This window comes from Oncorhynchus mykiss, chromosome 9 (genome assembly GCF_013265735.2).
Source record: "Oncorhynchus mykiss isolate Arlee chromosome 9, USDA_OmykA_1.1, whole genome shotgun sequence".
NCBI classification, from domain to species: domain Eukaryota; kingdom Metazoa; phylum Chordata; class Actinopteri; order Salmoniformes; family Salmonidae; genus Oncorhynchus; species Oncorhynchus mykiss.
The window spans coordinates 3,297,086-3,321,730 of NC_048573.1; the positions used below are offsets into that span (position 1 = coordinate 3,297,086).

The following is a 24,645-nucleotide window of genomic DNA, read 5'->3' on the forward strand; positions in this document are numbered from 1 at the left end:
CACACACAGGAAAGTAGGCACACACACACACACACACTAAGGAAAGTAGGCATGCACACACACACACAGGAAAGTAGGCATGCACACACACACTAAGGAAAGTAGGCACACACACACACACTAAGGAAAGTAGGCATACACACACACACACACACACAGGAAAGTAGGCATGCACACACACACACACAGGAAAGTAGGCATGCACATACAGTAATATGATACAGGAGGGGAGTGATGATATTTTCATAAAAGCTACATTTCTTGTTGTGTGAAGGAAGCCATGTTTAAAAAGGACGCTAGAAAGACAACAATAACATGTAGTAGCAGGAAAACGGACTAGTTTCTGATAAACATAGTCCTGGATGTGGACTAGTTTCTGATAAACATAGTCCTGAATGTGGACTAGTTTCTGATAAACATAGTCCTGGATGTGGACTAGTTTCTGATAAACATAGTCCTGAATGTGGACTAGTTTCTGATAAACATAGTCCTGGACTGTGGACTAGTTTCTGATAAACATAGTCCTGGAATGTGGACTAGTTTCTGATAAACATAGTCCTGGATGTGGACTAGTTTCTGATAAACATAGTCCTGAATGTGGACTAGTTTCTGATAAACATAGTCCTGGACTGTGGACTAGTTTCTGATAAACATAGTCCTGGAATGTGGACTAGTTTCTGATAAACATAGTCCTGAATGTGGACTAATTTCTGATAAACATAGTCCTGGACTGTGGACTAGTTTCTGATAAACATAGTCCTGAATGTGGACTAGTTTCTGATAAACATAGTCCTGAATGTGGACTAGTTTCTGATAAACATAGTCCTGAATGTGGACTAGTGTCTGATAAACATAGTCCTGAATGTGGACTGAATCTGTTTTGGAAACCAGTGTGTTGTAAATAGACACCAGGCTCATATAGTTTGTACTGTCCTTCCATGTTATTCTGTCATGTAATGTCTCTCAAGGGTTTATTCATGATAATCTGTAATGTCTCTCTTAAGGGTTTATTCATGTTAATCTGTAATGTCTCCCTAAGGGTTTATTCATGATAATCTGTAATGTCTCTCTAAGGGTTTATTCATGTTAATCTGTAATGTCTCTCTAAGGGTTTATTCATGATAATCTGTAATGTCTCTAAGGGTTTATTTGTGATAATCTGTAATGTCTCACTAAGGGTTTTATTCATGATAATCTGTAATGTCTCACTAAGGGTTATTCATGATAATCTGTAATGTCTCCCTAAGGGTTTATTCATGTTAATCTGTAATGTCTCACTAAGGGTTTTATTCATGATAATCTGTAATGTCTCCCTAAGGGTTTATTCATGTTAATCTGTAATGCCTCTAAGTGTTTTATTCATTAAAAGAGAGACGTGAAAAAGAAAACATGCCATACAATTTATTGGAACACGTGCAACATTTGTACAGACAATCAAAAATCTATTTTAAGGGTTTATTCATGATAATCTGTAATGTCTCTCTTAAGGGTTTATTCATGATAATCTGTAATGTCTCCCTAAGGGTTTATTCATGATAATCTGTAATGTCTCCCTAAGGGTTTATTCATGATAATCTGTAATGTCTCCCTAAGGGTTTATTCATGATAATCTGTAATGTCTCCCTAAGGGTTTATTCATGATAATCTGTAATGTCTCTCTTAAGGGTTTATTCATGATAATCTGTAATGTCTCCCTAAGGGTTTATTCATGATAATCTGTAATGTCTCCCTAAGGGTTTATTCATGATAATCTGTAATGTCTCCCTAAGGGTTTATTCATGATAATCTGTAATGTCTCTCTTAAGGGTTTATTCATGATAATCTGTAATGTCTCCCTAAGGGTTTATTCATGATAATCTGTAATGTCTCCCTAAGGGTTTATTCATGATAATCTGTAATGTCTCCCTAAGGGTTTATTCATGTTAATCTGTAATGTCTCTCTAAGTGTTTTATTCATGATAATCTGTAATGCCTCTAAGTGTTTTATTCATTAAAAGAGAGACGTGAAAAAGAAAACATGCCATACAATTTATTGGAACACGTGCAACATTTGTACAGACAATCAAAAATCTCTCTTAAGGGTTTATTCATGATAATCTGTAATGTCTCCCTAAGGGTTTATTCATGATAATCTGTAATGTCTCCCTAAGGGTTTATTCATGATAATCTGTTGCTGTTGTGTATTTTACATACACTTACCCTGTGTGTGTGTGAACACCCATACTACTAGTTCTGTATGTTCTGGATGCACCCAAAACACCAACCGTGCCGTTACCATGGTTACAAACACCACGGAAGAGGAGGGGGTCGTAACTAACTCTCAGCCGGTCGGATTGCAGAGAGACTTGACGATCCACTTCCCTTTATGTGGACGACTCTAGGGCTGGATACCCAATTCTCTAAACTTCTATCCCCCCCCTTGGAAGTGTGCACTTGTTCCCTCTCCCTCATCGATTTGAAAGTAATGGATTCGGGGCAAGAGATACGTGGTGGAAACGTACCCACTCCTCTCATTGAAAATGACTTCCAACCCAGAATCCTAACGGGAGTAGTTGAGGAAAGAGGGAACTATAATCCCCCCTCGGGGCTCCTATAATCTCTCATCAGGTCACTCCCTCGGGGCTCCTATAATCTCTCTCATCAGGTCACCCCCTCGGGGCTCCTATAATCTCTCTCATCAGGTCACTCCCTCGGGGCTCCTATAATCTCTCTCATCAGGTCCCCCCTCGGGGCTCCTATAATCTCTCTCATCAGGTCACCCCCTCGGGGCTCCTATAATCTCTCTCATCAGGTCCCCCCTCGGGGCTCCTATAATCTCTCTCATCAGGTCCCCCCTCGGGGCTCCTATAATCTCTCTCATCAGGTCCCCCATCGGGGCTCCTATAAACTCTCTCATCAGGGCTCCTATAATCTCTCATCAGGTCCCCCCTCGGGGCTCCTATAATCTCTCTCATCAGGTCCCCCCTCAGGGCTCCCGGGTGGCACAACGGTCTAAGTCACTGCATCTCAGTGCTAGAGGTTTCACTACAGACCCTGATTCGAATCCAGGCGGAATCACAACCGTCCGTGGTTGGAAGTCCCATAGACGCTGGGCACACAATTGGCCCAGTGTCGTCCGGGTTTGTAAATAAGAATTTGTTATTAACTGATTTGACAAGTTAAATAAAAGGTCAAACATAAAATGTCTAGGATCAGGTTAACATGTATCAATCCTCTCAGAGTAGGAGTGCTGATCTATGATCAGGTTAAGCTTCAGCCAACATGTCCTGGGCCTGTATTCAGTTAGTGGCTAGGTTGGCTAAAGCCTAAACTGATCCTAGGTCAGCACTCCTACCCTGAGAGACTTTATGACTACTGGCCCTGGTGTACGATTCCAAATCCACGCAGTAGTGAGGATTGTTGTTGACGCTCTGCCTGACAGGTGCCCGGGTCTATTCTCTGATCTCATAGTCAAATCCTTTGGGAGTGAAGTCATTTGAATAGCAGGGGGCGGAGAACATAGGAGCTTACGAAGCTGAGCCCAGCTTTTTAGAAAGACATGTCTATGATCTCTCTCTCACCTGTCAACTTGACAGGGGGGAGTGGTTGTGTTTGCACGGAGACACATAATTGGCTGTCTCTCTCGTCTCGTCGATGATCGCCAGGCACAGGCAAGCTTCATTACCTGTCCTGTCAAAGCCAGAGCCCTTCTGATCTCAGGAGATGTGTCTCAGCGTGTGATTGGCCCCTGGCCTGTGACATGGGCGGGGCTGATTTACAAACTCTCTCAGTCTCACGTCGCAATTGGACGTTGATCCATGTTTTTCAAAATGTCACAATTTTGAAGTTGTTCCAAACATAAAAAAAAGTGTTTAAGATAACCAATCAGAGTTAGTGCCTAACCTTTAACCAATCAGAGTTAGTGCCTAACCTTTAACCAATCAGAGTTAGTGCCTAACCTTAACCAATCAGTTAGTGCTTTAACCATTCAGAGTTAGTGCCTAACCTTTAACCAATCAGAGTTAGTGCCTAACCTTAACCAATCAGAGTTAGTGCTTTAACCATTCAGAGTTAGTGCCTAACCTTTAACCAGAGTTAGTGCCAAACCTTTAACCAATCAGAGTTAGTGCCTAACCTTTAACCAATCAGAGTTAGTGCCTAACCTTTAACCAATCAGAGTTAGTGCTTTAACCATTCAGTGTTAGTGCCTAACCTTTAACCAATCAGAGTTAGTGCCTAACCTTAACCAATCAGAGTTAGTGCTTTAACCATTCAGAGTTAGTGCCTAACCTTTAACCAGAGTTAGTGCCAAACCTTTAACCAATCAGAGTTAGTGCCTAACCTTTAACCAATCAGAGTTAGTGCCTAACCTTTAACCAATCAGAGTTAGTGCCTAACCTTAACCAATCAGAGTTAGTGCTTTAACCATTCAGAGTTAGTGCCTAACCTTTAACCAATCAGAGTTAGTGCCTAACCTATAACCAATCAGAGTTAGTGCTTTAACCATTCAGAGTTAGTGCCTAACCTTAACCAATCAGAGTTAGTGGCTAAACGTTTATCTTTAAGGTTAGGGCCAAGGTTTGGGATAGACTCAAAACATTTATTTTTGAAACAAACATTATTGCTGGATTCAAAAGATGCAACCTTTGGAATCAGAGGCTGCCGTTACCTACCTGAAGGTAACAGCGCTCACTGTTGCCCCTAGTGGCCGGTTCCCACATTGTTTCAACCGACATCCTCAGACATGGACGGACGTCGAATAATATCTTCTGACCCGGGTGACCTGGCTGTGGTAATACAGCCTAAAAATCATACCTAAACATTTAAAAAAAAAAATGTTTTCTTTAAATACACTGTCATTTTAAAAGGTAAAATACAAAAAAACAGTCAGCAATAGTCTAATAAGTTCTGGGCTTGTGAAATGATACCTAGGTTAAATATATGCCCTTCCACAACCATAAAGCCCACTAATAACTGTACCGTTTTATCAAAATAGTTTAAACCTGTTTTTGTTTTGTTTTGTTGTTGCAATAATCAATGATCTTGTAAGTCTATGAAAATGTCCTTTTTATTAGAAACGTGACCAGTACCATGCATAAAACACACATTCAACGAATAACGACCAACTTCTGGAAGCAGGCGTGATAGAATATTAAATAAACAGGTGTTCGTCAACAAAATCTCTCAAACACAAGCCTAGAAATGTAACGTTTATCCAGCTTTTAAAAAAAAAAAAACAAGTTGCTAGTTCACAAGGTAAAACTGAATTGTTACGAAACTGGACTGTTTGAACAGGACGGTCATGTTGGAAATCAGGTGGCCTTGTTTCTCAGAGTGAGAACGAGTTGACAACTCCTTATAGAATAGTGCTTTATGCTTTAAAAAGTAGAGAGAACGAGTTGACAATTCCTTATAGAATAGAGCTTTATGCTTATTGCACATTTTAAACATTTAAAAAATAAATAAAAACATTAAAAAGACCAACAGCAAGTAGAATAGTACCTGGCTACCAGGAGCGAAGATGCACACAGCAGAAGGAGCGAAGATGCACACAGCAGAAGGAGCGAAGATGCACACAGCAGAAGGAGCGGAGATGCACACAGCAGAAGGAGCGAAGATGCACACAGCAGAAGGAGCGAAGATGCACACAGCAGAAGGAGCGAAGATGCACACAGCAGAAGGAGCGAAGATGCACACAGCAGAAAGAACGAAGATGCACACAGCAGAAGGAGCGAAGATGCACACAGCAGAAAGAACGAAGATGCACACAGCAGAAGGAACGAAGATGCACACAGCAGAAGGAGTGAAGATGCACACAGCAGAAGGAGCGAAGATGCACACAGCAGAAGGAGCGAAGATGCACACAGCAGAAGGAGTGAAGATGCACACAGCAGAAGGAGCGAAGATGCACACAGCAGAAGGAGCGAAGATGCACACAGCAGAAGGAACGAAGATGCACACAGCAGAAGGAGCGAAGATGCACACAGCAGAAGGAGTGAAGATGCACACAGCAGAAGGAGCGAAGATGCACACAGCAGAAGGAGCGAAGATGCACACAGCAGAAGGAACGAAGATGCACACAGCAGAAGGAGTGAAGATGCACACAGCAGAAGGAACGAAGATGCACACAGCAGAAGGAGCGAAGATGCACACAGCAGAAGGAGCGAAGATGCACACAGCAGAAGGAGCGAAGATGCACACAGCAGAAGGAGCGAAGATGCACACAGCAGAAGGAACGAAGATGCACACAGCAGAAGGAGCGAAGATGCACACAGCAGAAGGAGCGAAGATACACACAGCAGAAGGAGCGAAGATGCACACAGCAGAAGGAGCGAAGATGCACACAGCAGAAGGAGCGAAGATGCACACAGCAGAAGGAGCGAAGATGCACACAGCAGAAGGAGCGAAGATGCACACAGCAGAAGGAGCGAAGATGCACACAGCAGAAGGAGCGAAGATGCACACAGCAGAAGGAGCGAAGATGCACACAGCAGAAGGAGCGAAGATGCACACAGCAGAAGGAGCGAAGATGCACACAGCAGAAGGAACGAAGACGACGAGACAAGATGACAAACCTCTCAGGCAAAAAAAACAACCCCCCCCCAAAAAAACACAGAATATTGTTTCTGTCAATACAGGCATTTGGAATATCACACACAAAAAAAAAAAACATACAATTGAAATGAGCTTGATATAAAAATCGCCCAGCCCCTAGTGTGTGACGACACAGCATCCGAATGGGCCACTGGGGAGGGATCTCTCTCTGTACATAACCTCAATATGGTTGTTCCTCAGGGGAGGTGGGGGATCTCTCTGTACATAACCTCAATATGGTTGTTCCTCAGGGGAGGATCTCTGTCATTTATTTGTGTTTTCACCCCCACACACACACCCTAAAGCTGTATGTGTGCTCTTAACAGAACCCGTTGTCATTATACACACAGCCTCTGTAGGGCAGCGGGAGGGTCCCGGTGACTCGGTTCACTTGAGGCATAATAAATATAGAAAATCTACTTCCTGCTGTTGCCAAACACTGGAGCCTATCAGATCTTTTTCCCTCCTCTCATTGGAAACTACTTCCAACCAGTTTAGACCAATACTTTCAGAACCCTGAGGGGAGTGAACAGGTGCCTAGTTCAACTCACGCTTGGCTATTTATCTACACACACACACAAAGATCGTTTGTCATCGTCGAGCTGTTCGTTTCAGGTCAGTAATACGGTGACTCTCTCTCTGTGTCGGTACAAAAATAAAACATTTATGTTTTTATCAAAATAGTTGTTATAATACTATACTAATATACTAATAATACAAGATTTCTCTTTCCCATCACACACTCAGTGAGCACACGGCTCTGGTCAAAAGTAGTGTTACTGTATAGGGAATAGGGTGCCATTGAGATTACATCCATTGAGATTACACAGACATGTTATTTTGTAGCCAGTCCCTCCCACCCAAAACACCCAACAAATAACGTTCCAGAAGAGGTTCTGAGAAGGATTCTAGAACGTTCCAGAAGAGATTCTGAGAAGGATTCTAGAACGTTCCAGAGGAGGTTCTGAGAAGGATTCTAGAACGTTCTAGAAGAGGTTCTGAGAAGGATTCTAGAACGTTCCAGAGGAAGTTCTGAGGAGGACTCTAGAACGTTCCAGAGGAGGTTCTGAGGAGGATTCTAGAACATTCCAGAGCATTGCTGTAACATCTGATTGACAAAAAATGGGAGTTATTGGGCAACACCATAAATAACACAACCAACTCTGATTGGCCAGTTAAGTCAGAAAAAGGTAGTAAAAAAAAAAAAAAAAAAAAACAGGAAATACAACAACGCTTTACTGTGAGATCATCGTACAGGTATAGACGGACGGGCGGACAGACGGAGGCTCAATGAACATACTTCTTCCAGATATATGACCATAGAATATACATAGGTAGACAGAAGGAGAGAATACTGACGTTCTACTTCAAAATAGCATTTACTACAACAATACTGCACTATGTAGTGGTGTGACCTTATCCATGGTTACATTAGTAGAGGCAGTGTCAGCCCAGACAGAAAAACATAAGTATAGTAAAGGGAAGACAGTTTCACTGACTACATCTCCCAGAGTTCTTTGAGGCTTTTTCAAAATAAAATGTCCCCGTCATATAGGCTCCAGTTCTTGAAGTTCTGTTTCAAAATAGTAGTTTTAGAAATGTGGTTTATAGATTCACAAAAAGGTTCTGTTGATTCCATACTGCTCAGTGTGTGTGTGTGAGATCTGAACTCTTATTGTGAAACATTTCCAGGGCTCCAGGTGACAGGTACCTCCATTGACACATAGAATACCCCACCAGGTAACAGGAACTAAACAGTCAGATCGCTCCATAACCAGGTGAGTCTATTCTCTACGTAGGCAAGGACACAGAGTTGAATCTCTAGCGTACACTATACATGGTGTCCCATCCCATGTGGGGTTTATCAGGGTAGGTACGACTCATATTACAAAACACACCAACTGTTGCTTTGGAGCACCTACAGATTGAACACTATGGAGTCTCCCAGGAGGACTGGGTAAGGTCAACATGTCAGAAATATGCCAAATTTGATTAATACTTTATTTTTTTATTATGCTTTAGATACAAAATGTAAAATATGTCAATAATCCTTCCTCCAAAAAGGACCAGTCTATGGATACAATTTCCAGAAAATCAAATGTGGTTCTTTTTTTGTCCTGGTTTCATCTGGAATCACTCACAGGTAGGTTTATCCAGGTAGATTTATCCAGGTAGGTTTATCCAGGTAGGTTTATCCAGGTAGGCCCATTCCAGGTAGGTTTATCCAGGTAGGCCCATTCCAGGTAGGTTTATCCAGGTAGGCCCATTCCAGGTAGGTTTATCCAGGTAGGCCCATTCCAGGTAGGTTTATCCAGGTAGGTTTATCCAGGTAGGCCCATTCCAGGTAGGTTTATCCAGGTAGGCCCATTCCAGGTAGGCCCATTCCAGGTAGGTTTATTCAGGTAGGCCCATTCCAGGTATGCCCATTCCAGGTAGGTTTATCCAGGTAGGCCCATTCCAGGTATGCCCATTCCAGGTAGGTTTATCCAGGTAGGCCCATTCCAGGTAGGTTTATCCAGGTAGGCCCATTCCAGGTAGGTTTATCCAGTTAGGCTTATCCAGGTAGTCCCATTCCAGGTAGGTTTATCCAGGTAGGCCCATTCCAGGTAGGTTTATCCAGGTAGGCCCATTCCAGGTAGGCCCCTTCCAGGTAGGCCCCTTCCAGGTAGGCCCATTCCAGGTAGGCCCATTCCAGGTAGGCCCATTCCAGGTAGGCCCATTCCAGGCAGGTTTATCCAGGTAGGCCCATTCCAGGTAGGCCCATTCCAGGCAGGTTTATCCAACCTACAGGTATGTCTCTGTCCTCTGTCCCAAGTTAGATTTGTCCCAAGTATAGTCAAGACAATACAGAACCAAGGTAACCCAGACTCACCCCGGTAAGACCTTGTTCTGGTCCTGGTGTGGCCCGGGTCTCAGGACTTGTTGTCCCCAGCAGGGGCTGGTTGTTCCAGTGAAAGGTCTTCGTCCGACAGCCCTGTTTCTACAGCGAACACCAGGGACGCACTGCTCGTCACGGGCAGGAGTTCACCTAGAGAGAAGGGTGAGAGACGAGAGGGGGGGATGCGAGGGAGAGGGGGGGATGCGAGGGAGAGGGGGAGAGGGGGGGGATGTGAGGGCGAGGGGGGGTGGCGAGGGAGAGGAGGATGAGAGACGAGAGGGGGGGATGTGAGGGAGAGGGGGGGTGCGAGGGAGAGGGGGTGCGAGGGAGAGGGGGGGTGCGAGGGAGAGGGGGGATGCGAGGGAGAGGGGGGGATGCGAGGGAGAGGGGGGGATGCGAGGGAGAGGGGGGGTGCGAGGGAGAGGGGGGATGCGAGGGAGAGGGGGGGATGCGAGGGAGAGGGGGGGGTGCGAGGGAGAGGGGTTGATGCGAGGGAGAGGGGGGGGGTGCGAGGGAGAGGGGGGGGTGCGAGGGAGAGGGGGGGTGCGAGGGAGAGGGGGGGTGCGAGGGAGAGTGCGAGGGAGAGGGGGCGTGCGAGGGAGAGGGGGCGTGCGAGGGAGAAGGGGGGTGCGAGGGAGAGGGGGGGTGCGAGGGAGAGGGTGCAATTCATAAAGTAGCCACCAGGTGGCACTATGAGCACCCTTTCTCTCACCTGTGTGTGTGGGTATCAGTAGTCTCACCTGTGTGTGGGGGTATCAATAGTCTCACCTGTGTGGGTATCAGTAGTAACAGTAATGGGACTGTCCCTCAGAGGGTCTGGGTCGTGGTAATCTTGGGGTAGCCCCACCCTCCGTATCCCCGGGTCTAGAACCACCGACCCTCCCTCACTGAGGGTCCCGTCACTGGATCCCGCCGACACCACAGCCTCCAGGACCAGACCCTCCACCCCCACCCCACCCACCATCTCATAGTCCAAGGGCAGGTCATCCAGACAGTCTGCATTTAACTGGAGAGGAGAGAGAGAGGGAGAGAAAGAGAGAGACGAGGGGGGATGAGAGGGAGACGGGGAGGGGATGAGAGACGGGGAGGGGATGAGAGACAGGGAGGGGATGAGAGACAGGGAGGGGATGAGCGTGACGGGGAGGGGATGAGCGAGATAGTGAGGAGAGGAAGAGGAGGAGAGAGCAGTGAAAGAGCAGAGAGAGAAACAGTTCAGTATATGTGGGTTCAGTTCAAACATATTCAATGGTGTTGGTGAGAGGGAGTCAAGTTTAGATTCATTTGAGTCCAGCGAGGGAGTCAAGTTTAGATTCATTTGAGTCCAGCGAGGGAGTCAAGTTTAGATTCATTTGAGTCCAGCGAGGGAGTCAAGTTTAGATTCATTTGAGTCCAGCGAGGGAGTCAAGTTTAGATTCATTTGAGTCCAGCGAGGGAGTCAAGTTTAGATTCATTTGAGTCCAGCGAGGGAGTCAAGTTTAGATTCATTTGAGTCCAGCGAGGGAGTCAAGTTTAGATTCATTTGAGTCCAGCGAGGGAGTCAAGTTTAGATTCATTTGAGTCCAGCGAGGGAGTCAAGTTTAGATTCATTTGAGTCCAGCGAGGGAGTCAAGTTTAGATTCATTTGAGTCCAGCGAGGGAGTCAAGTTTAGATTCATTTGAGTCCAGCGAGGGAGTCAAGTTTAGATTCATTTGAGTCCAGCGAGGGAGTCAAGTTTTGATTCATTTGAGTCCAGCGAGGGAGTCAAGTTTAGATTCATTTGAGTCCAGCGAGGGAGTCAAGTTTAGATTCATTTGAGTCAATTCAAATCTGATGGTGACCAACAGAAGAAAAAAAAGCAGCATTTGATTCATTTGAATGAGTGACTTTGATTCTGAAATGACTCACAGCGATGCCCAGGGCTTTGAGGATGTCTATCTTACACATGGGACAGGTCCTGTGATCCAGCAGCCAGGGGTCCACACAGTTCTTATGGAACAGATGTCTGAGAGGAGATAGAGGTTATAACATGTTTATAAAAAGGTCTATGACAGGTTATAACAGGTCTATAACATATAGAACAGATGTCTGAGAGGAGAAACACAACCATGGCTTTTATAAAACAGTTCATAACGGGTCGGTAACGGGTTCATAACGGGTCGGTAACGCGTTCATAACGGGTCGGTAACGCGTTCATAACGGGTCGGTAACGCGTTCATAACGGGTCGGTAACGCGTTCATAACGGGTCGGTAACGCATTCATAACGGGTCGGTAACGCGTTCATAACGGGTCGGTAACGCGTTCATAACGGGTCGGTAACGCGTTCATAACGGGTCTGTAACGCGTTCATAACGGGTCGGTAACGCGTTCATAACGGGTCGGTAACGCGTTCATAACGGGTCGGTAACGCGTTCATAACGGGTCGGTAACGCGTTCATAACGGGTCGGTAACGCGTTCATAACGGGTCGGTAACGGGTTCATAACGGGTCGGTAAGGGTTCATAACGGGTCGGTAACGCGTTCATAACGGGTCGGTAACGCATTCATAACGGGTCGGTAAGGGTTCATAACGGGTCGGTAACGCGTTCATAACGGGTCGGTAACGCGTTCATAACGGGTCGGTAACGCATTCATAACGGGTCGGTAACGCGTTCATAACAGGTCGGTAACGCGTTCATAACGGGTCGGTAACGCGTTCATAACAGGTCGGTAACGCATTCATAACGGGTCGGTAACGCGTTCATAACGGGTCGGTAACGCGTTCATAACGGGTCGGTAACGCGTTCATAACGGGTCGGTAACGCGTTCATAACGGGTCGGTAACGCGTTCATAACGGGTCGGTAACGCGTCCATAACGGGTCGGTAACGCGTTCATAACGGGTCGGTAATGCGTTCATAACGGGTCGGTAACGGGTTCATAACGGGTCGGTAAGGGTTCATAACGGGTCGGTAACGCATTCATAACGGGTCGGTAAGGGTTCATAACGGGTCGGTAACGCGTTCATAACGGGTCGGTAACGCGTTCATAACGGGTCGGTAACGCATTCATAACGGGTCGGTAACGCGTTCATAACGGGTCGGTAACGCATACATAACGGGTCGGTAAGGGTTCATAACGGGTCGGTAACGCGTTCATAACGGGTCGGTAACGCGTTCATAACGGGTCGGTAACGCGTTCATAACGGGTCGGTAACGCGTTCATAACGGGTCGGTAACGCGTTCATAACGGGTCGGTAAGGGTTCATAACGGGTCGGTAACGCGTTCATAACGGGTCGGTAACGCGTTCATAACGGGTCGGTAACGCGTTCATAACGGGTCGGTAACGCGTTCATAACAGGTCGGTAACGCATTCATAACGGGTCGGTAACGCGTTCATAACGGGTCGGTAACGCGTTCATAACGGGTCGGTAACGCGTTCATAACGGGTCGGTAACGCGTTCATAACGGGTCGGTAACGCGTTCATAACGGGTCGGTAACGCGTCCATAACGGGTCGGTAACGCGTTCATAACGGGTCGGTAATGCGTTCATAACGGGTCGGTAACGGGTTCATAACGGGTCGGTAAGGGTTCATAACGGGTTGGTAACGCATTCATAACGGGTCGGTAACGCATTCATAACGGGTCGGTAAGGGTTCATAACGGGTCGGTAACGCGTTCATAACGGGTCGGTAACGCATTCATAACGGGTCGGTAACGCGTTCATAACGGGTCGGTAACGCATACATAACGGGTCGGTAAGGGTTCATAACGGGTCGGTAACGCGTTCATAACGGGTCGGTAACGCGTTCATAACGGGTCGGTAACGCGTTCATAACGGGTCGGTAAGGGTTCATAACGGGTCGGTAACGCGTTCATAACGGGTCGGTAACGCGTTCATAACGGGTCGGTAACGCGTTCATAACGGGTCGGTAACGCGTTCATAACGGGTCGGTAAGGGTTCATAACGGATCGGTAACGGGTTCATAACGGGTCGGTAACGGGTTCATAACGGGTCGGTAACGCGTTCATAACGGGTCGGTAACGCGTTCATAACGGGTCGGTAACGCGTTCATAACGGGTCGGTAACGCGTTCATAACGGGTCGGTAACGCGTTCATAACGGGTCGGTAACGCGTTCATAACGGGTCGGTAACGCGTTCATAACGGGTCGGTAACGCGTTCATAACGGGTCTGTAACGCGTTCATAACGGGTCGGTAACGCGTTCATAACGGGTCGGTAACGCGTTCATAACGGGTCGGTAACGCGTTCATAACGGGTCGGTAACGCGTTCATAAAGGGTCGGTAACGCGTTCATAACGGGTCGGTAACGCGTTCATAACGGGTCGGTAACGCGTTCATAACGGGTCGGTAACGGGTTCATAACGGGTCGGTAAGGGTTCATAACGGGTCGGTAACGCGTTCATAACGGGTCGGTAACGCATTCATAACGGGTCGGTAAGGGTTCATAACGGGTCGGTAACGCGTTCATAACGGGTCGGTAACGCATTCATAACGGGTCGGTAACGCATTCATAACGGGTCGGTAACGCATTCATAACGGGTCGGTAACGCGATCATAACAGGTCGGTAACGCGTTCATAACGGGTCGGTAACGCGTTCATAACAGGTCGGTAACGCATTCATAACGGGTCGGTAACGCGTTCATAACGGGTCGGTAACGCGTTCATAACGGGTCGGTAACGCGTTCATAACGGGTCGGTAACGCGTTCATAACGGGTCGGTAACGCGTTCATAACGGGTCGGTAACGCGTCCATAACGGGTCGGTAACGCGTTCATAACGGGTCGGTAATGCGTTCATAACGGGTCGGTAACGGGTTCATAACGGGTCGGTAAGGGTTCATAACGGGTCGGTAACGCATTCATAACGGGTCGGTAACGCATTCATAACGGGTCGGTAAGGGTTCATAACGGGTCGGTAACGCGTTCATAACGGGTCGGTAACGCGTTCATAACGGGTCGGTAACGCATTCATAACGGGTCGGTAACGCGTTCATAACGGGTCGGTAACGCATACATAACGGGTCGGTAAGGGTTCATAACGGGTCGGTAACGCGTTCATAACGGGTCGGTAACGCGTTCATAACGGGTCGGTAACGCGTTCATAACGGGTCGGTAACGCGTTCATAACGGGTCGGTAACGCGTTCATAACGGGTCGGTAAGGGTTCATAACGGGTCGGTAACGCGTTCATAACGGGTCGGTAACGCGTTCATAACGGGTCGGTAACGCGTTCATAACGGGTCGGTAACGCGTTCATAACAGGTCGGTAACGCATTCATAACGGGTCGGTAACGCGTTCATAACGGGTCGGTAACGCGTTCATAACGGGTCGGTAACGCGTTCATAACGGGTCGGTAACGCGTTCATAACGGGTCGGTAACGCGTTCATAACGGGTCGGTAACGCGTTCATAACGGGTCGGTAACGCGTCCATAACGGGTCGGTAACGCGTTCATAACGGGTCGGTAACGCGTTCATAACGGGTCGGTAACGGGTTCATAACGGGTCGGTAAGGATTCATAACGGGTCGGTAACGCATTCATAACGGGTCGGTAACGCATTCATAACGGGTCGGTAAGGGTTCATAACGGGTCGGTAACGCGTTCATAACGGGTCGGTAACGCGTTCATAACGGGTCGGTAACGCATTCATAACGGGTCGGTAACGCGTTCATAACGGGTCGGTAACGCATACATAACGGGTCGGTAAGGGTTCATAACGGGTCGGTAACGCGTTCATAACGGGTCGGTAACGCGTTCATAACGGGTCGGTAACGCGTTCATAACGGGTCGGTAACGCGTTCATAACGGGTCGGTAAGGGTTCATAACGGGTCGGTAACGCGTTCATAACGGGTCGGTAACGCGTTCATAACGGGTCGGTAACGCGTTCATAACGGGTCGGTAACGCGTTCATAACGGGTCGGTAACGCGTTCATAACGGGTCGGTAACGCGTTCATAACGGGTCGGTAAGGGTTCATAACGGATCGGTAACGGGTTCATAACGGGTCGGTAACGGGTTCATAACGGGTCGGTAACGCGTTCATAACGGGTCGGTAACGCGTTCATAACGGGTCGGTAACGCGTTCATAACGGGTCGGTAACGCGTTCATAACGGGTCGGTAACGCGTTCATAACGGGTCGGTAACGCGTTCATAACGGGTCGGTAACGCGTTCATAACGGGTCGGTAACGCGTTCATAACGGGTCGGTAACGCGTTCATAACGGGTCGGTAACGCGTTCATAACGGGTCGGTAACGCGTTCATAACGGGTCTGTAACGCGTTCATAACGGGTCGGTAACGCGTTCATAACGGGTCGGTAACGCGTTCATAACGGGTCGGTAACGCGTTCATAACGGGTCGGTAACGCGTTCATAACGGGTCGGTAACGCGTTCATAACGGGTCGGTAACGCATACATAACGGGTCGGTAAGGGTTCATAACGGGTCGGTAACGCGTTCATAACGGGTCGGTAACGCGTTCATAACGGGTCGGTAACGCGTTCATAACGGGTCGGTAACGCGTTCATAACGGGTCGGTAAGGGTTCATAACGGGTCGGTAACGCGTTCATAACGGGTCGGTAACGCGTTCATAACGGGTCGGTAACGCGTTCATAACGGGTCGGTAACGCGTTCATAACGGGTCGGTAACGCGTTCATAACGGGTCGGTAACGCGTTCATAACGGGTCGGTAAGGGTTCATAACGGATCGGTAACGGGTTCATAACGGGTCGGTAACGGGTTCATAACGGGTCGGTAACGCGTTCATAACGGGTCGGTAACGCGTTCATAACGGGTCGGTAACGCGTTCATAACGGGTCGGTAACGCGTTCATAACGGGTCGGTAACGCGTTCATAACGGGTCGGTAACGCGTTCATAACGGGTCGGTAACGCGTTCATAACGGGTCGGTAACGCGTTCATAACGGGTCTGTAACGCGTTCATAACGGGTCGGTAACGCGTTCATAACGGGTCGGTAACGCGTTCATAACGGGTCGGTAACGCGTTCATAACGGGTCGGTAACGCGTTCATAACGGGTCGGTAACGGGTTCATAACGGGTCGGTAAGGGTTCATAACGGGTCGGTAACGCGTTCATAACGGGTCGGTAACGCGTTCATAACGGGTCGGTAAGGGTTCATAACGGGTCGGTAACGCGTTCATAACGGGTCGGTAACGCGTCCATAACGGGTCGGTAACGCGTTCATAACGGGTCGGTAACGCGTTCATAACGGGTCGGTAACGCGTTCATAACGGGTCGGTAAGGGTTCATAACGGGTCGGTAACGCGTTCATAACGGGTCGGTAACGCATTCATAACGGGTCGGTAAGGGTTCATAACGGGTCGGTAACGCGTTCATAACGGGTCGGTAACGCATTCATAACGGGTCGGTAACGCATTCATAACGGGTCGGTAACGCGTTCATAACGGGTCGGTAACGCATACATAACGGGTCGGTAAGGGTTCATAACGGGTCGGTAACGCGTTCATAACGGGTCGGTAACGCGTTCATAACGGGTCGGTAACGCGTTCATAACGGGTCGGTAACGCGTTCATAACGGGTCGGTAACGCGTTCATAACGGGTCGGTAACGCGTTCATAACGGGTCGGTAACGCGTTCATAACGGGTCGGTAAGGGTTCATAACGGGTCGGTAACGCGTTCATAACGGGTCGGTAACGCGTTCATAACGGGTCGGTAACGCGTTCATAACGGGTCGGTAAGGGTTCATAACGGATCGGTAACGGGTTCATAACGGGTCGGTAACGGGTTCATAACGGGTCGGTAACGCGTTCATAACGGGTCGGTAACGCGTTCATAACGGGTCGGTAACGCATTCATAACGGGTCGGTAAGGGTTCATAACGGGTCGGTAACACGTTTACGACGGTAAACGGTGGTTTACGACACGAGTGCTAAGGTAGGTTTAGCAGCAGGGCAAGTGTTTATAAAAAAAGGTTTACAAATGTGTTATAATCAGGTGTAATAAAGTGGCAAGCTAGTCTCCTTTAACCTCGTTTACTTCCTGATTGACTAAACAAAATGGAGATAAAGGGCCAGTCTCCTTTAACCTCGTTTACTTCCTGATTGACTTAACAAAATGGAGATATTAAAGGGCCAGTCTCCTTTAACCTCGTTTACCTCCTGATTTACTTAACAAAAAAGGCACCTCTCAATAGGTGTTCCGGGGAGGCCGATGACATCACAGATTCCCGACGTGAAGTTTGCCTTTGGGTAAAAACAATTTGCTCAATATGTATTTTTCGTACAGGGTTCACCAACTGGCGGCCTGCGAATCAAATTTGGCCCACGTGTGGTTTTTATTTGCCCTCCCGCCAAGTTTTCCCCCCAAAACATTTTACACATTTTAATGTAAAAACAACAGGAAATCAGCTCCAAGGGATTTTCGATTGAGGAAATCTGTTCCAACGCACAATGGACGGACGTGATCGTATCCAAAAGTAAGCTTTTGGATCGAAATAATTAAGTTTTAGTGAAAACACATCTGTTTTGGGGGTGCTTCTTGGGGTCAATTTGCAGTCCACAAATGATGTTCTGGACCCCGAGCTTCCGCTCAAGAGAGAAAGAAGAACATATTGAACCGTTTTTACAGTCTTATGTGCCCAGATGAATTCATGGAAACCATTTTGTTGTCTCTGCGTTTAAAGGAAGTCGCTAACTAGCTTTAGCACAAAATTGGGGCTCCCGAGTGGAGCAGCGGCCTAAGGCACTGCATCGGAGTGCTAGACGCATCATTACAGACCTTGGTTCGATTCCAGGCTGTATTACAGCGGTCTAAGGCACTACATCTCAGTGCTAGAGGCATCACTACAGACCCTGGTTTGATTCCAGGCTGTATTACAGCGGTCTAAGGCACTGCATCGGAGTGCTAGACGCATCACTACAGACCTTGGTTCGATTCCAGGCTGTATTACAGCGGTCTAAGGCACTGCATCGGAGTGCTAGGCGCATCACTACAGACCTTGGTTCGATTCCAGGCTGTATCACAAGCGGCCGTGATTAGGAGTCCCACAGGGAGATGCACAATTGGCCCAGCGTCGTCTGGGTTTGGCCGGGGGTAGGCAGTCATTGTAAATAAGAATTAGTTCTTAACTGACTTGCCTAGTTAAATAAAAAATGACTTTTTTTAAACTATTGGATCTCAAAACTACCTCAACTTCCTTCATACTGGACACTGAATAAAGGCCTCGTTACCCTTTAGGTGTTTCTAACGGTCTTAGTTACCTGCAGGGTAGTATCCTGACCACGTCGTTTGGCTTGTAACCCTCAATACACACAGCACAGTTATCAAAGTCTGACTCCGTCTCCCCGTCTCCCTTCCTGATGGTCCTGACCTGCAGCTTACTGATGGCCTTCTTAGCTGCATCTCCCAGACGCCTCTGGAGAGATAGGATGGGAAACGAGAGAGAGGGGCGGGGGGTAGAGAGAGAGGGGAGAGGAAACGAGAGAGAGAGAGGCGGGGAAACGAGAGAGGGGGCAAGGGGAGAGAGAGAGAGAGGGGCGGGGAAACGAGAGAGAGAGAGGGGCGGGGAAACGAGAGAGAGAGAGGGGCGGGGAAACGAGAGAGAGAGAGGGCGGGGGGGAGAAAGAGGGGCGCGGGGGGGGAGAAAGAGGGGCGCGGGGGGGAGAGAGAGGGGTGCGGGGGGGGAGAGAGAGAGGGGTGCGGGGAAACGAGAGAGAGAGGGGTGCGGGGAAACGAGAGAGAGAGGGGCGGGGAAACGAGGGAAAGCGAGAGAGAGGGGCGGGGAAACGAGAGAGAGAGAGAGGGGCGGGGAAACGAGAGAGAGAGAGAGAGGGGCGGGGAAACGAGAGAGGGGCGGGGAAACGAGAGAGGGGCGGGGAAACGAGAGAGGGGCGGGGAAACGAGAGAGAGAGGGGCGGGGAAATGAGGGGCGGGGAAACGAGGGAGAGAGGGGCGGGGAAACGAGAGAGAGAGGGACGGGGAAACGAGAGAGAGAGGGACGGGGAAACGAGAGAGAGAGGGACGGGGAAACGAGAGAGAGAGGGACGGGGAAACGAGGGAGAGAGGGGCGGGGAAACGAGGGAGAGAGGGACGGGGAAACGAGGGAGAGAGGGACGGGGAAACGAGGGAGAGAGGGACGGGGAAACGAGGGAGAGAGGGACGGGGAAACGAGGGAGAGAGGGACGGGGAAACGAGGGAGAGAGAGAGAGAGGAGGGGGCGAGAGAGAGAAGTCTTACTAAATTTGCACACACTGTATATAGACTTTTTGTATTGTGTTATTGACTGTATGTTTGTTTATCCCGTGTGTAACTGTTGTTGTTGTTGTTGTTTGTGTCACACCGCTTTGCTTTATCTTGGCCAGGTCGCCATTGTAAATGAGAACTTGTTCTCAACTGGCCACCTGGTGAAAAAAAGGTGAAATTTAAAAAAAAGGGAGTATTCAGCGTGGAGTGTGTGAACTGGTGTCGTTCGCATCCCCGTCGTTTGTTTCACACGGATTGATTTGAGACTTGTTAAAAATCAGCCAGCAGACATTAGCTGGGTAGAGAGTTAGCTAGATACATTTGCAAATGTCAAAATGTCATAAATACTGATTCTACCCTATCACAAAACACCTTGGCTAGATGTAGAATTCGGTAGGGATGACTTGCTCATGAAAAAAAACTTCACTATTAGCTACAGGTTAATAGTTTTGGGTTAGGGTTAGGGTCAGGGTTATAGGGTCAGGGTTATAGGGTTAGGGTCAGGGTTATAGGGTCAGGGTTAGGGTCAGGGTTACAGGTTAATAGTTTTGGGTCAGGGTTAGGGTCAGGGTTACAGGTTAATAGTTTTGGGTCAGGGTTAGGGTCAGGGTTATAGGGTCAGGGTTATAGGGTTAGGGTCAGGGTTACAGGTTAATAGTTTTGGGTCAGGGTTAGGGTCAGGGTCAGGGTTACAGGTTAATAGTTTTGGGTCAGGGTTAGGGTCAGGGTTACAGGTTAATAGTTTTGGGTCAGGGTTATAGGGTCAGGGTTACAGGTTAGTAGTTTTGGGTCAGGGTCAGGGTTTGGGTGAGGGTTACAGGTTAATAGTTTTGGGTCAGGGTCAAGGTTATAGGGTCAGGGTTAGGGTTAGGGTCAGGGTTACAGGTTAATAGTTTTGGGTCAGGGTTACAGGTTAATAGTTTTGGGTCAGGGTCAGGGTTACAGGTTAATAGTTTTGGGTCAGGGTCAGGGTTATAGGGTCAGGGTTAGGGTTACAGGTTAATAGTTTTGGGTCAGGGTCAGGGTTAGGGTCAGGGTTACAGGTTAATATTTTTGGGTCAGGGTCAGGGTTAGGGTCAGGGTTACAGGTTAATATTTTTGGGTCAGGGTTAGGGTTACAGGTTAATAGTTTTGGGTCAGGGTCAGGGTTACAGGTTAATAGTTTTGGGTCAGGGTTAGGGTCAGGGTTACAGGTTAATAGTTTTGGGTCAGGGTCAGGGTTACAGGTTAATAGTTTTGGGTTAGGGTCAGGGTTACAGGTTAATAGTTTTGGGTCAGGGTTAGGGTCACGGTTACAGGTTAATAGTTTTGGGTCAGGGTCAGGGTCAACTCGGACTCTTTTGAGGGTGAAAGGGGGCTCAGTGGACGATGTAACCTTGGTAACATTTTCAAAACGTTAGGACGGCATATTGTAGCCGGACTTCTTTCTAGCTATCCCGTTCCCGTGAGCGAGTATTCAGACAGATCAGTGCAGACGGCCGTCGCTATCTGACGTGAGACAGAAAATGGGGGTTAGTCCTTAAAAAGCTATAAACAAAACAGTGAAATATATGTCTGCGATAGGTTGTGGTCTTGTGTTAGTGAACTGCACCCTGGTTGCAGCAGTGTATGAGGATACTGTGTGTACCTGGTCGTGGGCTCGTGCATTGGCGCATCTGAACGTGTGTGTGTGTGTGTGTGTGCGCGCGCGTGTGTGTAGGGTTGTGACGGCCAAGGAATTTAGGATTTTTGGAGCCAAATGACCGCTGTCTCCATAATAACCTTTCAAATAGCAAACACACACATTTCTCCTCTCCTCCACTCGACTGCTGCCATCATTGTTGTTTACATGAACAGAACGGCGACCCCATTCAAGTCAATGATGTCATAATGGGTGGACTGGCGGCCATGGCGAGTGTAACCACAGGAGCATAGCAGGAAGTAAAAACAGGAAGTGTACCCATCAATGTGTTCTGACATTTGTTAATTCAACTCAACTGACATTACAAAAAAAAAACAAAAAAACATTCCACAGCATGAGCCACATCAGTTAACATCATTTGAATAAACCTTCTACATTACCATGGAAATTATTGCATCACAATACCAGGCAACCGTTGCATCCATTAATTTACCAGTCATATTACCAGGGTTACAGGTTCTATTCATTCTATTTACCAGTCATATTACCAGGGTTAGAGGTTCTATTCATTCTATTTACCAGGGTTAGAGGTTCTATTCATTCTATTTACCAGGGTTAGAGGTTCTATTCATTCTATTTACCAGTCATATTACCAGGGTTAGAGGTTCTATTCATTCTATTTACCAGGGTTACAGGTTCTATTCATTCTATTTACCAGTCATATTACCAGGGTTAGAGGTTCTATTCATTCTATTTACCAGGGTTAGAGGTTCTATTCATTATATTTACCAGTCATATTACCAGGGTTAGAGGTTCTATTCATTCTATTTACCAGTCATATTACCAGGGTTAGAGGTTCTATTCATTCTATTTACCAGGGTTAGAGGTTCAATTCATTCTATTTAACAGGGTTAGAGGTTCTATTCATTCTATTTACCAGGGTTAGAGGTTCTATTCATTCTATTTACCAGTCATATTACCAGGATTACAGGTTCTATTCATTCTATTTACCAGTCATATTACCAGGGTTAGAGGTTCTATTCATTCTATTTACCAGTCATATTACCAGGGTTAGAGGTTCTATTTATTCTATTTACCAGGGTTAGAGGTTCTATTCATTCTATTTACCAGTCATATTACCAGGGTTAGAGGTTCTATTCATCCTATTTACCAGTCATATTACCAGGGTTAGAGGTTCTATTCATTCTATTTACCAGTCATATTACCAGGGTTAGAGGTTCTATTCATTCTATTTACCAGTCATATTACCAGGGTTAGAGGTTCTATTCATTCTATTTACCAGGGTTACAGGTTCTATTCATTCTATTTACCAGTCATATTACCAGGGTTAGAGGTTCTATTCATTCTATTTACCAGTCATATTACCAGGGTTAGAGGTTCTATTCATTCTATTTACCAGTCATATTACCAGGGTTAGAGGTTCTATTCATCCTATTTACCAGTCATATTACCAGGGTTAGAGGTTCTATTCATTCTATTTACCAGTCATATTACCAGGGTTAGAGGTTCTATTCATTCTATTTAACAGGGTTACAGGTTCTATTCATTCTATTTACCAGTCATATTACCAGGGTTAGAGGTTCTATTCATTATATTTACCAGTCATATTACCAGGGTTAGAGGTTCTATTCATTCTATTTACCAGGGTTAGAGGTTCTATTCATTCTATTTACCAGGGTTAGAGGTTCTATTCATTCTATTTACCAGTCATATTACCAGGGTTAGAGGTTCTATTCATTCTATTTACCAGGGTTACAGGTTCTATTCATTCTATTTACCAGTCATATTACCAGGGTTAGAGGTTCTATTCATTCTATTTACCAGTCATATTACCAGGGTTACAGGTTCTATTCATTCTATTTACCAGGGTTAGAGGTTCTATTCATTCTATTTACCAGGGTTAGAGGTTCTATTCATTCTATTTACCAGTCATATTACCAGGGTTAGAGGTTCTATTCATTCTATTTACCAGTCATATTACCAGGGTTACAGGTTCTATTCATTCTATTTACCAGGGTTAGAGGTTCTATTCATTCTATTTACCAGGGTTAGAGGTTCTATTCATTCTATTTACCAGTCATATTACCAGGGTTAGAGGTTCTATTCATTATATTTACCAGTCATATTACCAGGGTTACAGGTTCTATTCATTCTATTTACCAGGGTTAGAGGTTCTATTCATTCTATTTACCAGTCATATTACCAGGGTTACAGGTTCTATTCATTCTATTTACCAGGGTTAGAGGTTCTATTCATTCTATTTACCAGGGTTACAGGTTCTATTCATTCTATTTACCAGTCATATTACCAGGGTTAGAGGTTCTATTCATTCTATTTACCAGTCATATTACCAGGGTTACAGGTTCTATTCATTCTATTTACCAGTCATATTACCAGGGTTAGAGGTTCTATTCATTCTATTTACCAGTCATATTACCAGGGTTACAGGTTCTATTCATTCTATTTACCAGTCATATTACCAGGGTTAGAGGTTCTATTCATTCTATTTACCAGGGTTAGAGGTTCTATTCATTCTATTTACCAGTCATATTACCAGGGTTAGAGGTTCTATTCATTCTATTTACCAGTCATATTACCAGGGTTAGAGGTTCTATTCATTCTATTTACCAGGGTTAGAGGTTCTATTCATTCTATTTACCAGTCATATTACCAGGGTTACAGGTTCTATTCATTCTATTTACCAGGGTTAGAGGTTCTATTCATTCTATTTACCAGTCATATTACCAGGGTTAGAGGTTCTATTCATTCTATTTACCAGGGTTACAGGTTCTATTCATTCTATTTACCAGTCATATTACCAGGGTTAGAGGTTCTATTCATTCTATTTACCAGTCATATTACCAGGGTTAGAGGTTCTATTCATTCTATTTACCAGGGTTAGAGGTTCTATTCATTCTATTTACCAGTCATATTACCAGGGTTACAGGTTCTATTCATTCTATTTACCAGTCATATTACCAGGGTTACAGGTTCTATTCATTCTATTTACCAGTCATATTACCAGGGTTAGAGGTTCTATTCATTCTATTTACCAGTCATATTACCAGGGTTACAGGTTCTATTCATTCTATTTACCAGTCATATTACCAGGGTTAGAGGTTCTATTCATTCTATTTACCAGGGTTAGAGGTTCTATTCATTCTATTTACCAGTCATATTACCAGGGTTAGAGGTTCTATTCATTATATTTACCAGGGTTACAGGTTCTATTCATTCTATTTACCAGTCATATTACCAGGGTTAGAGGTTCTATTCATTCTATTTACCAGGGTTAGAGGTTCTATTCATTCTATTTACCAGTCATATTACCAGGGTTACAGGTTCTATT

At 46.4% G+C, this 24,645-nt stretch overlaps 1 protein-coding gene across 1 annotated transcript in view; it reads right to left on the minus strand.

The window, feature by feature from the left end:
- Positions 1–5,031: 5,031 nt before the first annotated feature.
- The window catches only part of rnf150b (ring finger protein 150b), a 35,633-nt gene continuing 16,019 nt past the window's right edge, over positions 5,032–24,645 (minus strand). The window contains exons 3-7 of the mRNA XM_036987075.1: positions 18,673–18,827; positions 11,337–11,433; positions 10,220–10,457; positions 6,804–9,601; positions 5,032–6,753 (exon numbers count right to left, since the gene is read on the minus strand). Coding sequence (XP_036842970.1) covers positions 9,486–9,601; positions 10,220–10,457; positions 11,337–11,433; positions 18,673–18,827 — 606 coding nt within the window. The 3' untranslated portion in view covers positions 5,032–6,753; positions 6,804–9,485. The remainder of the gene's footprint in view (positions 6,754–6,803; positions 9,602–10,219; positions 10,458–11,336; positions 11,434–18,672; positions 18,828–24,645) is intronic.